The sequence below is a fragment of the Anser cygnoides genome, chromosome 5 (assembly GCF_040182565.1).
Source record: "Anser cygnoides isolate HZ-2024a breed goose chromosome 5, Taihu_goose_T2T_genome, whole genome shotgun sequence".
Taxonomy (NCBI): Eukaryota; Metazoa; Chordata; class Aves; order Anseriformes; family Anatidae; genus Anser; species Anser cygnoides.
The window spans coordinates 59,360,925-59,377,691 of record NC_089877.1 but is presented as its reverse complement, the minus strand read 5'-3'; the positions used below and the strand labels follow the sequence as shown (position 1 = coordinate 59,377,691).

The following is a 16,767-nucleotide window of genomic DNA, read 5'->3' as shown; positions in this document are numbered from 1 at the left end:
TTCATATATATCTTGCAGATAGTGTGGATCTCTCCAAGAAGCTCAGAGCCAGATCTTTGTCGCATTGTTGTGCAGTATTCCCAAGCTTATTTTTATTTCCTTCAACCTTCTGGTTAAATGCACCGGGATTCACACTGCTTTTATTACTAATCAATAGAAAAACTCCTTTGACCCCAGAGGAGGAGGATTAGATCAATTAGGTAGTCAATTACAATATCTCTGTGGCTTTTTGTGCTGTAAAATGTCAAGTGTCTTTTCTTGCTGGCTTTCCTAGTTTGTGTTTCTTTATGTTTCTTGTAGAACAAACTCTTTAAGAACTGCTTTGGAAATCGTTTTGCCAATAGAAAATGAATCCATTCTTCTACGCGAATTAGATCAGCGGCTGAACAAAAAGGACATCCAGCAGTTTAATCTGATGAATAGTGATCTTGCTTACAGGGAGCTAAAGGTAAGGGAAAAGGCAGAGAGGCAGAGACAACACCCTAACCAGAATAGTTCTTAATATCTGTAGGAACTAGTGACCTTCATGGGATTTCTCTCTTAGGACTTGGGACAATTCACAAGACTTCCCAAAACTTCTGACATCTAACAGCATTTTAATCCATTCACTTCAAATGCCGTTGCACCTGTAGAGTCAAGTGTGCACCCTTGATAGTCTCCACTGTAAAAAGCATAGCTGTGAATATTTCATCTTAGGTTAGGACTTTTCTTCGTTACAGATTTATGCTGTTCCCACCTGGCTTTATGTCACTTTGTGGAGTGATATAAATAATGCAGTGTTAATTACTGAGCTAAACTAAGCTGCCTTGTGTCACATCTGTTAAGGGATCTGAGCATGCCCCAGGATGGCTTTGGAAGGTCTGCATGTATGCAATAATTTATTCTGCTGTTATCAGTATCTTGTGCCTAGACTCTGCTCTGTCTATTAGGCAGAGTGGATGTTGTTTTTTTCTTGATACTCTGTCCCCGCTGAACACGTGGACTGCTACATAGCACTGAAAGTTTGTGTTTGTCTGCCCTTGGCTCTCAAGCTGAATAGGGTTTAGGTCTTTCAAGCTCTCGGGCAGAGTGCATGTGCACTCTTTGTCTGAAATGACTCTATCTGTCTGGAAGTGTCCTGCATTTTTTCCTAGCACTGCACTTCTAAGTTTCACAACACTGAAGTACTGCTGTTTGCCTGAGGGCTGCGTAATCCTTTAACCAGATAGTGTGCAGGCTTCACTGAGAGATTTTTACATGTCTGTAAGTCTCCTCCAAGAATGTCACAAAAAAGAACCTAAGAGGTGGCAGAAGTAGCAGTCCACTGCAGGGGCTTGCTGGTTTCAATCCCAGGCTCTCATAATCTTTTTTTCCTATTTTTGAGGTTGCTGGCAAGATAATTGTTTTGGTTTTTTTTTTATAGTGCAGATCATATTCCTTGTTTGCAAAATACCATTTTATTTGATTTTTCTTTTTTATCCCCCCTCCTCCACCAATATCCAGACTAGGAAAAATGTTTTTCTTTCTCAACCACCCTATTTAGCATATTTACTGTATTTCCATGACAAAGTCATTCTGCCTTAATTTGATTGCCTTGTAGTGGCTTATGTCTGTTCGTAATATGATATTATCTCTTAGCTAATGGCTAATTGAATGTATAGGCTTAATGATTCAGATTTAGTAAACTCAATTGCATTTAATGTTGTTTTCATAGCTAGATCTCCCGCAGTCCTAAATTGCAATGAAAATTCCAAACACCCAAATCTTAAAAATGATCTCCTTCACTCTTTTAACAATATATACATGTATTCTATTTGTCTCAGTATAATTTGTTTTTCAGTCATAGGTTCAGCATGAATATAGGATAAGGATTTTCTTTCACTTGCTAACATGGTTGGTGGTTCTCTCAATTTCAGGAGCTACAGAGGTCCATATTAAATCAGATTGAAGTGTGCAAACAATTGGAGCATCTAGACAGTTCAGCAAGAGACGAATTTAATCCAATAGATCTGCAAGCTGCAAGTAAAATTATGTTTTATTATCAAAACCAGCTTGAAGAAATGAGCCATAAAATGCAGATCCGAGAGACGGTCCTTAAAGATCTGGAAGCTTTTATGGCCTCATTGAGGAAGATTCAGAGTTCCATAAGACGTCTCACGGATTCCTCGGGCCAACCTGAAATACAGGGAAAAGCATTGAGAGAGGCTGCACAAGAAGTTTCTCATATGGCAAAAGAAGCTAAATGTTTGGATGAACGCTTGAAAGCAGTTGATATTTGCTTGGAAGATGCTGAATGTGGGGGAGAGACCTGGTGTGAAAAACTAGTTCTGAATTTATCTGAAGAGCTAACTGTGACTTGTGGTCACTCAAGTGATCAGATGCTTACAGAGGAAAATGATTTATACAAGATATTTTCCACAAGAAATTGTGAACTCCTTAAAAACATTCAGGATCTACGTGATAGAATTAACAAAATAGGCTTGAAGGATCCAACGATTCCAGCTATACAACAAAGGTGAATTCTTTTTCAAAGCTCTTGTAATTTCATAGTTTCAGTGAACTCAAAGGGCCTATGGCCCCTTTGTGGTAGAGCACTGAAACCTGAATGTGTCTTAAAGCATCTTGGTAGCAGTGAAGAAAATTGTGAGTTTGTCTTATTCTCTGCCTTAGAACCTAAATAAGGAAGCCTTCTCCGATTTTTTTTCTTTTAAAATACTATGTATGTGCTCGTTTGAAGCAGCACTGGTGAAATAGAAGGAAGTTGATTGTTATGACCTTAGTTTTCAGTAAGATAATTCTCAAACAGGGAGACAGATCTTCTTGCTGAGCAGTGACACGTGATCTAAACCCCTGAGCTGTAGAAGCTTTGTGTTATTTTACCATACCCTGAGAAAGTCACCAACGTAACTTGTATCACTCTGATACTGTTTCAGAGGAGCTCTTTGCAGCTGCGCAAAGGATGGATAAACTGTCTGTGTGTGGGGAAAATGGGAAGGGAAAGGAGTTTTTAAACTGTGATTTATTTATTTATTTATTTGTATTGTCAAATCCCACACACCATGGCATAACTTCCTTTCTTAGACCTTATTTTAAGATAGCCAGAATGCGCTTAACATTTTAATACAAACTAATACACTATATTCATACAAATCCAATTAGCCTTTAGGATTTTGGATTACTTTCTCAAACAGCTCTTAGGTCAGTGTAACTCATCTGAAGGACTGTGTCAAATTACATTTTTTATGGTGTCAATTTAATATAGTAAGTATGTGCAGCTCAGGATGAATTTCTGGAGAACTTAGTAATTACATTGGTGAAAAAATATCGAAGACTTGCTTTAATATAAGTCTGTATTTCATTTTTTTCTAATAAAGGGTAAAATCATTAATGGAATTGGAAAAGGAATTAGATTGTGCTGCTGTTGAAATGAAATCTATGCGAGAAATCACTAATAAGCTCCTGCAGATGAAAGAGGAAAAAGCAGAGGAAGCAAATGAGCAGTGCAGAGTTACAGAGAGGTTATGGGAGGATACAAAACTCTTGCTTGCTGAATGGTAAGAAGAAAAGCTATGTTTTAAAATAGTATTGTACAAGTAAGAAGTTTGCTTGTAAAATGAAACATCAAAAAAGCCTTAGACCATACTTTGAAGTAAGTGAAATTCTGGTGCAGTAGGAAATGCTACTATTATGATGCTATAAAGGATCATAATGCCAAGAATTGCACCTAGAATTTTGCAGCCAAAGCTCATTAATTGTATTTATTTTTAAGAAATCACAATCCTATCATTTAGCAGGTATGCAGTGTAATGTTGAACATAACTAGTATCTAGAAGAATGGTTAAATACGAATCAGAGGCATAGAATGGTGACTGGCATTTCTGTTTCCAAAAAACTGTCCATTTACCACAGCAGGTGTCACATGGTGTTACAGAGTTTGTGCCAGTGTAATTTATCCCTCCTATTTAATTTCTTCCGAACATAATAGTCAAACTCCCCACGTGTCTGAATATAGGAGAAGGAAGTGGACAGGGAGCTTAGGCTGCTCCTTTATGCATAGCCAATAAATAGTATATCTCTTTTTTTTTTTAATAGCCAGGAGCAGTGTGCAAGGGCTCTGGAGCTCCTGAAGCAGTATCAAAGCTGCAAAAGTAGTCTGACCAGCATCATCCAGAAACTGGAGATTGTCCTTTCACAGCAAAATTCTTACATGGGGAAGGAGAATTTGAACAGACTGATAACAAAGGTGAGTAAAAGAAACTTAATGAAAAGTTTTAAAAAAAAATATAAAAGTGGTCAGGTGTAGGATTGACCTTGTGTGCCTGAGCTTCAGGGTAAATGTGAAGTCCTTGCTTTCACTTTGGCTTCCAAACTATGTTTAGGGTCCATCCTCTGGTTTTAAGTTCATGTCTAAGTTAGTGAATCAAGGACTTGTTACGGGGGTTTTGATCTAAAATAGAAAAACTGTTTTGATCTAATACCAAAATAAGATGAAATCCTGTCCTACCAAAAACACACGTTGAACTCAGCAAGACTTATTTCAGACATACCCATTAGAGTAGTTCTTTATTTTCTACCAATTTAGAAACCTTCTTCCTTCTTCTAGTAGGTAGTTTGCAAATATACAAAAGCAGCAAATTCATTCACTCCTAAAGGGATAGTTTAAAACATTGTACCACTTCAAGCAAAAATAGTATCTAATGCAACTCTAATGCTTCCCGGGCTGGAACGTGTGTACATTGCTGCGTGTCATTGCCACCTTGCTTAGAGCCAGCGGGATTGCCAACATGGTACTGCACTGGAATGTGGGCTTCTGGAGGCCAAAACAGTTTTGAGTGGGCTGACAATACAGTACTTCCTTGAGCTGGCTCTGTTTGCAACATGGATCTCTGATGTTACTGTGACTGCTGACCAAACTGTGCTGCAGTTAGAAGCCATAGTAACATATTTCCCTCCTCTCCTCTGCTAAAATCCTACCTAAAAGACAGACCTTCTGTATAAGAGGTTTGGCCTCGCTAAACAACATCTACTCTATGCTATCTTTGATAGCAGTTAAACATTTACAGTAGCTTATACATTAGGTGATGAGACTGAACGAGCAAGTACTGCTGAACACTCCCCCATTTTCAAAAGTTACCTCTTGGTCAGACAAAAAGTTGACTGCTAGCTACATTCTTCTTAGCCACATGAATACAACCACTGGACGTAGGTGTCCACAGCTAATGGATTAGGGAACAACAGCATTTCCGTTGTGGCCATTTTACTGCACAGTTCTCACCTTCCCTGGCTGGGTTGTGCGACAAGTTGTTCAGATGCCATTTTTAGGCTATCTGATGAAGCATCAACCATACTATTCAGGAACATTTGTTCTCAACTGGTGCATGGATGGTTAAATTTAAGGAGCATAAATGTAATACTCAGGCAATGGGATGGGTGTCCACGTGCATCATTTGCCCTCCACCCCACCCTGAGTTTTGCAACTACTGCTCTCAGAATTGCAGTCTCCAAGAGCAGCTGCATAGCACAGACTTGTCCTGGAGTACCGATGATTTGTTATTTATAATTATATATAATAGTAACAGAAGATTGTCTGCCTTGTTCTGGTTTGTAACTGCCATCCCTCACCTTATCTCAGCGGTTGACAGTGTCTGTATGAGAAGACACTTGTCGGCTCTGGGAAATGGGAGCTTTTAGTATCAAATTGCTTAACGCTAGAGGTCAGTGTTTCATTTCCAGTACGCTTCCATGTTTGTAAACACTGACGTTGCAAACAAGCACAAAGAAGCAGTCTAGCGTTAAACTAGAAAATAGAAAAAAAGGACATTTCTGTTTCTGTTAGTAGCATATTTGACAATGGCTATGTTTAAGTAGGATCTAAGTGCTTTTTTTTTAAAAAAAAAGTAGTTCAAAACCTCAAAAGCTCCAGGTTATATTTTTTTAGAGTTTATTACATTGTGCATTGTTTGTTTTTGTAACTGAGGTACTGTGTATGGGGATATACAGTCCCCTTGGGTCTTGTGATTATTATTTTTAAATCAAACTGTGGTTTTGAATCTTGTAGTCAGAAGTATATTGTCCGTAGTTCCCACTCAGCTGTTTTTCAGCCAGTAACAGAACAATACAGATTTCTAACAGGGAATTGTTCCTATCAGCATGACAGGGATATAATGGCAGAGGATACATTCCTAGTCTCATCATATTACATTAAAATGATTATTTTGTGTAATGCTGTTATTTCTCTAAACTAAAAAGAATAGCACATCACTTCACAATGTTTTATTGAAGAAACCGTTTTAAGTAAACATGCTTGTAAATATCCACTTGGTCTTTTTCACAGATTGAAGAGGCAAAAGAGGAATTTCATGATCACTCTGAAGATGTAGACAAAATAAATCAGATCTGCAAAAACCTTCAATTCCAGCTCAATAAAATGAGAAGCTTTGAGGAGCCTCCGTTTGAGAATGAGGCTAACATTATTGTGGACAGATGGCTGGATGTACGTAAAAAGCAAATTATCAGGGTGGTCTTATCTGTTATGCATTATAGTAATTGATTCTGACTCATGTGTAATATTTGGAATAAATTAAGTGCAATATGGTAGATTCTTAAGAGAGAAATCCAAGTGTTTACTAGAGCAAAGTTTACAAGTGGCTATTGGTGTAATGCTTTTGATGTGTCAGGTAGTTTATATCATTGGCGCCCTTAACAGTAAGTAATTCTGGGAGATGCAGAAAGGCAATATTTTGCTTTCTGCGTGAATCTGTAAGCTTCCATAATAACTTCAGTGTATTTAGACTTTGGAGACAATTGAGAGAATTACAGTGCTGGTGCTGTTGGTGAGAAATGTTTGCCATAGTTGATATAAGCGGTGCATCAGTACTGAGATTAGATGGTATTTACTGAAAGTAGATAAACATTAATGATCAAGGCTCCTTCCTAAACCTGCCTTAAAACTGGCAAGCTGCCGTTGTGATTGGTGTGTTTAGCGACATGTGTAGCAGGGATTTAAATATCTTCTCTATGACCAGTTTGCCGTGAAGACACATGAGATTTTTTCCCTTGCTGCACTTGTTGTTTATGGGGGTGGTTTCATCTCACTCAGATTATATTACGCTGCTTTTGTTTTTAGAATATAACTTAACATTTTTGAAATCTGTGTGCGTTTTCTGTATATAAATCTCTCGGTAGATCAATGAAAAGACTGAAAACTACTGTGATAATTTGGGAAGAGCTCAGGCTCTGTGGGACAAACTTCTTAATTTATCTGGCACAATCGACGCTTGGGCAAATGCAGAACTTAAGAACATCGAAGACCATTGTCTGACTGAAGAGGACCTTACACAGTTACAGGTAATTTGAATGGAAATTCTTTACCCTAAGCTCATGTTATAGTGGTACGGACTTCTGACTATAAGCATGCACATCACAAAGAAATATCAGCACTGCAAAAGCTGAGGAAGTCATAGCATTTGCAATTGTATCTGCCTGGACAGTTTCACTGAAGATATTGCATAATGTGCAGGGGATACACGTCTTGGAAACTAAAAAATAGAGATGTGTATATGTGTATACAGGCTCTGTGGATATACAAAATTATTTTAAATTAATGCAGTGCTACAAATGCTGCTTTATGCTACAAATGCGCCCTCACCCCTTTGTGCTGTACAAACATAAAGCAAAGAGAAGGCCTGGAAAGCTTGTAGTCTAAATATAGTGGTGCACATATTTCCTCGTACGTAGAGAAGAAAGAAAAGAGAGTGTATATAGGTTAATGATTAGTTTTGTGGCTAGAAATTATCTGTCAGTGAAGATAGTGGAGCCTCAGAAATGGCTGGGCAATGCACACAGTTCAAGAAGAGTTTGCAGATGTGGCTTATTTGCTTCTGGGATCCTTGTATTGGTGTGCTTCCCAGTGTAACTTAATGTGATCCTAATAGTAGCGGCTGGCTGCTACAGGTCACCAGGGGCTGCACACAGGCAGACATCAGTGGAGCCTGGGCAAGACTTGCCCATGCCTCTTCCACACAGGTTACAGCATTAACTGTACAAGTAGGGGTAAAGTAGAGTGTAGAAATACATGCACTAGCTCTGTGCCATTGAAGAACCTCGTATACAGGGGTGAATATTTTAACTTCTGACTAAGGCCATAATCAAACAGCTGCACTGCTCTGTTGTAGTTACAGCCATTCTCTACTAAACACAAATAATTTCCAGCTTAAGTGGGGTTGAAACATAAATAAATGCCCTATCCACTAGCTTGAAATTATGCAGACAGCTTTTTCTCAGTGCTTACATGCTACAAATGCCCTGTTTTTCCTTATGCTTATTTGCAGCACTACTGCCACTCCTATTTGTTCATTTGTTTTAATTTGCAGAGCAATAGAAAGGCAAGGTGTTCTTTTTATATAGATCTTCCCAGCAAAACAGTAGTATACGAGCCGTGTAGAGGTGGATATTTTATCACATTATTATTTTCTTTACCACTGTATTGTTAGAGTTGACTTGGGGTAGTTCAGGTCCCTGAGGGCTACACTAACAATGCACTAGCTGGTGACTGTATCTTAAAAGTCATTTTGTTACCTAGAAACTGCTGAGGCCCACAGTGATGTGACCATGCCCCTGACATCCCTTTCTAGTGGTGCTCAGGAAAGGCTGTCTTGGAGGTGGCTGTGCTGAGGTGTTGTGGCTTGCGGTTTTGACTGGGACAGAGTTACCTTGCTGTTCTTATGCAAGGGAATAATTCACAAAAGAGAGGGAGGGAAAGGGTAAAGGAGAGAGAAACTGTTTCCCATGAGCTACTGTAAAAGTGGAATGGGAGAGAAAACTGAGTTCAGTGTATTTGTATTTTCGTAAAGTGATTAAAGTTTCCAGTGGGAGTCAGGGTTAGGTTCATTAATCTGAAACATTAATCTGGGTCCTGAAACATAACGTTAATGTTAATTACAACCCCAACTGCTGCAATATGTATCACATTACATAGGGTTGAAACCCAGGGTCCTTTGTGACCACTCAGCAGAGCACAGGTGCATGTGCTTACAAGAAAAGTATCACAAAAAACTGAGTAATGAATTATTTGACTGTATATTTAGAGATAGTTTCAGTATAAATAACATGAGAGAAGTCCTGCTTTCCTCTGCTGCCAATCTGGAAATGGGAGCTCTTTTAAGGGCTGCAGTGGGTGAATGGGTGTTGAGGATTCCTTGTGTAGAGATTGCAAAGAAATATTTTGTCCTGAGGAAATTTGGAAACTTGACTTGGGAATCTGAGACAACGTGACTGTTTTTGACGTATCCTCTTTCATAAGTCGAAGCTGGTATTTTACTGTCATGTTATCAGCTTGTTCCAAAATCCATTCTGATGAGTAGAGGTCTTCATATACAAAGGGATTTACTTTAAAAAAGCATGTAGAGGAAGTGTTGTGTTTTATCACATCACTACCAAAGTGTATCATCAGGATGCCGATTCTTGACTTGTATATGATATCTGAGAATGTTTTAACATATGTTACACCTTTTTAAGAAGTAATAAATACAAAACAAAGATTATTTTCCTCCGACTTTGCATGGGTTAATGTAGAAATAAAATAGTTAAGATTGTTAAATTTGTGCTAGATATGCATTGACTACTGCTTTTGCCTGAGAAACTTGGAATGTTTCTGACCCTAGGACAAAAATGTCTGTCTAAATTGCTAGAATGACAATCAGGAAATGGACTGGTTGTGGGAGCTGTATATGACAAAATGAAGAATTAGAAAAGGAGTAATATATTTTTGCCAACAGAAGCATGGAAATTTAATTTGAGAGAAAGCAATATAGGTACAGATGTGTTTTTTTCACTATTAGGCATGCTTACGAGTCCAAGAGCAGAAACTCCAGAAATTCGACAACACAGTGGCCGAGATAGAAGAACTTCTGAACAGTAATGAACCTCCACTGGAGCTACAGGTGGGAAGAAGCTTTTACAGTCAAGATGCTGGTACTCATGACTTAAAGCCCTGCTTTTAGCATCATCTTTGCCACAATAATTTCTTTGTTTGACTTAAATCTACCTAAAGATAATTGCAGATATTTTGTTGGCTGTTAGCACTGGCACTTCGTTTGATGTCTTTCTCAAGCTGTTTGAACCAAACTTGTCATTTTAAACACAAAGGCTTCCCTCTGTCATGTGCCTTATAACGGCTCAGACCTGACCCAGCTGTTTTGCAGTCCTGCTTGAAGATGCCAATATCTGTCTGGCCTTTCATTATCGACAAAGAGCAAGGCACAAAGGGACTTTGTCATCCCTTTGGGGATCCCAGCAACTTAGTGTGCTGCTGATCTATTGTAAACTGTACCTTTACCTGGACGTGGCTTAACGTAGCTTGGTAGTATGTAGCTATTTACACAGAGTGGTGTTTAATATGATGTTTTCCTTTGGGATATCACAAGGAAATCTTCATCTTTTTGTGTTAACTTCACAAACCAAAGTCTTTCTCCACTGTTTGAGACCACATGAGCCTACCTTGCTTGATCCTATCCCAGTTCTGCAAGCTTCTGCTCCCGGTGTCTGTCAGATGCACCTTGAGCTTGACCTGGTTTGGCTATTCGTGTGTTTATCCTCAGCAACCATTGAATTCAGAGAGTTTGATTGATTAAAGTGATCAAAATAGCTTAGAAACAGACTCAGGAACCCCATGGTGTGCATGCTATGCTTCTGGGGAGCACCAGACACCCTCAGCCACCTAGGGCGGTTTTTCAGCATGTGGCCACAATCCCATTGAGTTGCTGTCTCATGCAAATCTGCAGAAGACTTAAGGATAATGTTAAGGCTATGTTGCTCCTTAGTGACTAGTCCTGAGCCAAAGTTCCCACCTCTCTGCTCTCCTTCCCTGGTTTTGGGGTCAGTGTGGGGAACTTGCCCCAGTGGGATCTCTGCAGGAAGGCATGTTGTAGAGAGGAGCTTGAACTCTCTTCCCCCTGGTGGCTGAAGGGCATGAAAGGTTTTTATCCAGCTGAGAGCAGACACTATAGTAGACTGACAAATAAATTTGTTAGTAAAGCAGCGTTAGTAAATGCATCACTAATGAAAATGAACAGATCATTCTTCCTCAGAAAAGCAGGGCTTAAATATTATTACCTTTCAGTTTGTGGAGTGGGAAGGAAAAAAAATGGGATAAACTGTGATTGAAGTGTCTGGACTTCAGATCATTTCATTGCTTTTTACGTCTGTCATGCAGTTCTACAGCATGATAGGAAATCAATCCAATATAATTTCTGACATTTGTTTATTTCCAATTTTAAGGTTATCAGGTCATCTGTTGTGCAAAAGATGGAGTTAATAAAAGACCTTTTGTCAATGAAGCGGCCTACCAGTGAACTCGCTGTGAATACAGCAGAGCTAAAAGGTGACCTCGATCTGGCCAAGACACAGATTGGAATGACTGAATCACTTTTAAAAGCATTATCTCCTTCTGACACCTTAGAGATCTTTACTAAATTAGAGGTAGTGTACCATAAATTAAGCATCTTTTATAATTTTGTTAATTATTTCTACCCTGGGCATGTCTTCATAAGTGTCTGTACATTTGGTAAGCTTCTAGAATAACTGAAGTAAAGAGCTTCACTTGAATATTTCCTAAAGCTGCCAGAAGAAAAGCGTGTTTTCAATGGATGTTATCATATGTAGTTAATTAATCTTTGCAGCTACTGAAAGTGGTTAGTGGTAGGCACAACAACAGTATACCACCCAAGATGATGGGGTACTGGGTTGTGTGTCTGCCAAGACTGGGTAATATACAGATGTCTTTGTGCCACCTGAGTCTGCCTGCAAGGAGAGCTCCCAGTAGGCAATTTAAGCCAACTTTCCATCCTCTACACCAGGGGAGAGGTGAAGAAAGAGCTGCTTTGTGCTTGGAGGTTCACAGCTGTCAAAATTTAAATTTCCTATTGAGCAGCGAATGTATCAGACTGCTAATATTTGGGAAAGTGAAATCACAGGTACTGGAAGAAAGAAATACTTTTTAATTAATTCTCCCAGCTTCACTGAAACATAAGGTATTATTGTGCCCTTCACATATCTATCCTGTGTGATGTCAAAATATATATGAATGGGTGATTACGTATGCATAGAGTTGTATGCACACTGATTAAGGATAGTTGAGTGCTTATTTCTACCTATTGATTGCTTTCTTAATGTCAATATTCTTGTAAGAAATCATTTTGACATATAAGCAGGACAAAACCCTGACTGGTACTAAAGCAGCCCTGTATAGTAAACTTCTACTTGCACTTCAGATTTTTCCTTTTAACAGATGTCTTTTTTTTTTTTTTTTAATTTTAGGAGATACATCAGAAAATTCTACAACAAAAACACCATGTGACATTACTCCAAGAAGAGACAGATTGTCCTGATGTGGATGAATTAAATAAGCAGCTTAAATGTGTCACTGATTTGTTTAATAAGAAGAAAGATGTGTTTCAAGACCATTTCATTGGTGTTTTGAATCGTAAGCAAACACATTTCACATTTATATAGCTTTCTAGGTTTGTGAGTACCGTCTTAATCAGTTTTGTCATGAAATTAATTGATTTTTGTTTTAGTATCACAAACAAATGTATTGCTAAAAAACAAGGTAAAGATTTGGATAAAAATGGCTTTTTTTTCCAACAAATCACTTGATCTAAATCCAAAGTATTTTGTTTCTTATTTTTACATTTTAAGAACAGATAAAAGAAGTATAAAACATAATTCAGGAATTAATATAAAAACAGTTTAAAAAATACAAAAAATCAAACTTCTTCATTTTTTCAATTATTTTTATATAATTTTAGATATGAGAATGAATAGCATTATTAATTCCTTTTTGTTTTATGCAGCCACAGTATTGTGCCAGTTTAGAAGTAGGCCCAAAGGTAATCTCATCTTCAGATAGGTTTTTGAATAGTGTTTGTGTGTGTGTAGAAATGAGAAAAATTGATAATACGCTATTCCAGGCCTTATTTACTGAAATAAATAAATAAATGTAATTACAAATTGTCTGAAATGTTCATGTTAAATAGGGATTTTCTTTTACAGAATACAATTAATGAAAATTGGAATGTATCTTTTTCCAGGTCAGTGCAAGAATTTTAATGACTGGTTCAGCAGCACTCAGCTGTCTTTGAAGGACTGCTTTGAACCCTCAGAAACAAAACAGGTGCTAGAAGAAAGACAGCAGAGGCTAAAGGTAAACTATTAAAATGTTCTGATCTCTAAAGCTGGTTCTTCTTGAAATTTTACTTTTTTATACAGAAGACTGTTCTTGGGAGTGAATTCATGTACTGTAGTTTGTAACTCGAGGCTGAAAGAGCATTTCATGTAACATAAAGCATTGGGACAATAAGTGGAATGAAAATAAAACTGAGTTAAAATTAAATACCAGTGTTCAAGTTCAGAGCATATTTGGGCAAGTAAGAGATGGGACGGTAGTTAGTAAAAGTAAATGGACCCTGACCACATACTTCAGTGTGCAAATATGCAGAAAGTCAAATGTGTAGAGATTAAAATGAAATTCCGACCCCCCACTGGATTCAAATGTGAAAAAATTGCATTCACTTAGTTGTAGCCAGATTTTCACTCTTAACTCAAATAGAATCAACAGACTAGAGATAGAAGGGCCACAGCATCTGCAAGAAGTAATCACAGTTTAGCAGAAGACAGCGATGTCAGTCCTAGATTTGAACACTGCTTTTGCCAGTTTCTCTGTGGTTTTGTGCTGTAGAGAAAAAAAAATCAAATTATCTTCATTACTTTCTCCTTATTTTGTAAACAACAGCTTTTCATTTGCAGGCATCAGCAAACTATAAATTAACATACATTCATATCCAGAAACTGGAATTGCTGTAGAAAAGTTGGTGGAGATAATGGGTCAAAAACTCTTAAATATCATAGAGTCATAGAATGGTTTGGGTCAGAGGGGACCGTTAAAGATCACCTAGTCCAACACCCCTGCAGGGAGGACATCTTTCACTAGATCCGGTTGCCCAAAGCCCCATCCAACCTGGCCTTGAACGCCTCCAGGGATGGGGCATTCACAGCTTCTCTGGGCAGCCTCTTCCAGTGCCTCACAACCCTCTGAGTGACAAAATAGCTGCTTGTCAGAAGTGGGATTTGAACCCACGCCTCCAGAGGAGACTGCGACCTGAACGCAGCGCCTTAGACCGCTCGGCCATTCTGACAGTGTTGTTCTGTTACACAGCATCAAATTTCACAAATGCATGTTGTGTTTGTGCTCTTATTCAGCACTTCTTAACTTCCGAAGGCAAAGACAGAGATATCCAAGAGGTTAAGACTTTATTGAATAAAGTGAAGCATTACTTGCCCAAAGCGAGCATTAACCAGCTTAACAGCCGTGTGAGAGATCAAGAAGCAGAACTACAGAGATTGATATCCAAATGTCAGAAACAGGAAAAGGAAGTTGGTGCATCTCTCCAGCAGCTCAGTAGGTACGGAACTAATGTCAATTCTGGCATTTTAATCACAAATGATATAAAATGATTCATTATTAAACAGCCATAGTGAACAGCAAACAACCCTGCTTTTTATTAAAGGTGATATTTTAATAAAGGTCAGTGAGTGTTTTGTTGTATGTTTCAAGTGTCATTTCTCTTCATAGCAGAATCAGTATTACGTAGGATCATATGCTTATGTGTTTCCTAGGAGCACGTGTTTATGTGTTTCAGTGACATGAACCAGGATACTTAAAACTATCCATAAGCTAAGTTTTAAGTAGAATCTGATCATGTGCTTGATATTTAGGTTACTTTTTCAGCAAAATACTATTGTCAGCAGGTTTTACTCATGCAATGCCTCTCATTTTGAGCTGCACTTGTGTTTATTCTCTCTTTAGCCTTGAAGAAAGCAGCACTGTCTTAGAAGAATGGCTCATCACTCAGGAGGAAAAACTACAAGAGATCGAAAAAGATGAGACAAAACTTGAAGACTTGTATAAAACATTGTTAATGCAAAGGTACCGTTGTCTTCGGGCTCTACCTAAAGAAGATTGTTCGATGTTGTTACAAGAAGTAGATGTTTGTTCATTTGTTGTGTTTTTCAGAGAAGAATTTGACTCCTTGGCTCAGCTAGCAAATTCCTTGAGGGAGGCTGGGCTGACAGGAGATGGAACCATTTCAGAAACCAGTGGTCTGATCAGTAGATATCATACACTAGTGACCAGTGTAAGTGAAATGGCAGGGAATTCTCAGGGACTTCCAGTGGAAGGACAAAATTTTGAAGAGCTTGCCCAGGATATGTCTAGCTGGATCAAAAGGCTTGAGAAGGCCGTTAATAGCCTGAGATCACAGGAAAGTGAGTTGCCACCAGACGAAAGAAGTAATCAGATAAAGGTATTGTGTTAAATATATTCCTATTGCACTTCACAGCTCGCTCATTATCAGACTAATGCTTGATGAGTCAGTACGTTATGAAGGATACTGCGATTGCTTGTGGTTTTGTGGCTTGTTCGGTGTGTGTCTGGGGTAAAAGTTTGATTGTTGTTTTTTGTTGTTGTTTGTTTGTTTGTTTGCTTGTTTTGCGTAGTTAATTAAGCACATATGAGGAGATTTTCTGCTGCACCTCTGGGTGGAGCAATACTGAACTCATAGCCCAGGGAAGGGTGCTTGTGGCCATGCATTTTACCAGCACAAACTACTCCAGAGGTGGAGGGGGAGGTCAGTAGTATAGATGGGGCACCTGGAGAGCCTCCACAGAATGTGTGGATTCTTGAGTGTGTTGCAGTGCTCTAGGGCTGGGCTCTTCCACTGTCTGGGTGTGTCTCTCAGGCCCCTACATCCTCTCTGCTGTCTCCTCTCTCCAATGAGTTAGGAGGTTTCCTAACAGCATAGCCAGAAATGAGGCTGCTCTGATTTACATGTTTCTTTCTGTGGAAGGGGTAATATTGTGACAAATATATTTTCTTAAGATTTGGAACTATTCTTCTATTGTGTTAGCCTGATAGTGCTTTTGTCTTATCGAGTGGAAAATAATTATTAAATCTCAGCTTCATTATCCCAAATTTTCTAAAATTAGATGATCTATCTGTTTATATATTGGCTATGTGATATGTTGGAAGGAGAAATCTTTTTTCTTGAACAGCGGTGTACAAAGAATGAAAGATTTCATTGGTAATACCTTTTATTCTGTAACCAAAAATAGTTTTATTTGTACTGTTACTGCTTCTGCTTCTTGTCTAATACAGGAAATCACAGCTCTCAAAAATGCAGGAGATGTCAAAATACAGAGCATGGTAGCTCTAGGAGAAATGTTAATGAGAAACGAGAAAATTAAGAAGCCAGAGGTTCAGCAGACTATATCTGAGCTCAAGAACCAGTGGGAAAGCACCTGTCAGTTAGCCACTGAATATAGAAGGTAATGTGGAATTTGGCGAGGGGTGGCATGGATCACATTGCTATATTGATTTTCTTCTCTTCTTCCTGCACCAGTTGCGTTGAATTTCTGTTCTTTGGGGACAGAACAAGACACCTACAAAAGTACTTGCGCTTTAGTATTCTAGAGGAGCAGGTCGCAGTTCAGATTGAACGGTCTTATGAGGTTTAGCCAAGATGTGTAAGGGGAGTAGCAGGACAGCTGATGAGGTCTGCCCAGCTTGGCTCAGATTCCCTTTTGATACTGAAGCAATTCTGCCAGTCTTGTTTGTTTTTTTTTTTTTAAAAAAAAAAAAGAAAGTATGTGCTTCTTGTTTTTCTTAGACTGTGCAGCAAGGGTGCACTGATTTAACTGCTGTGGTGGCCCTCCCTTTTTTTTTTTTTTTAATTT

General features: G+C 38.5%; 1 protein-coding gene and 1 non-coding gene across 2 annotated transcripts in view; one reads left to right on the top strand and one right to left on the bottom strand.

Moving 5' to 3' along the window:
* SYNE2 (spectrin repeat containing nuclear envelope protein 2) overlaps nucleotides 1-16,767 on the top strand; it is a 182,192-nt gene that overhangs the window by 47,207 nt on the left and 118,218 nt on the right. The window contains 14 exon segments of the mRNA XM_066998468.1: nucleotides 301-448; nucleotides 1,896-2,494; nucleotides 3,354-3,533; nucleotides 4,072-4,222; nucleotides 6,314-6,472; nucleotides 7,165-7,326; nucleotides 9,819-9,920; nucleotides 11,257-11,457; nucleotides 12,295-12,460; nucleotides 13,068-13,180; nucleotides 14,236-14,438; nucleotides 14,843-14,962; nucleotides 15,050-15,338; nucleotides 16,190-16,359. Of these exon segments, the coding sequence (XP_066854569.1) occupies nucleotides 301-448; nucleotides 1,896-2,494; nucleotides 3,354-3,533; nucleotides 4,072-4,222; nucleotides 6,314-6,472; nucleotides 7,165-7,326; nucleotides 9,819-9,920; nucleotides 11,257-11,457; nucleotides 12,295-12,460; nucleotides 13,068-13,180; nucleotides 14,236-14,438; nucleotides 14,843-14,962; nucleotides 15,050-15,338; nucleotides 16,190-16,359 (2,763 nt within the window).
* On the bottom strand, nucleotides 14,089-14,171 carry TRNAL-CAG (transfer RNA leucine (anticodon CAG)). Its single transcript has one exon. It is a non-coding gene; the product is annotated as a tRNA-Leu (tRNA).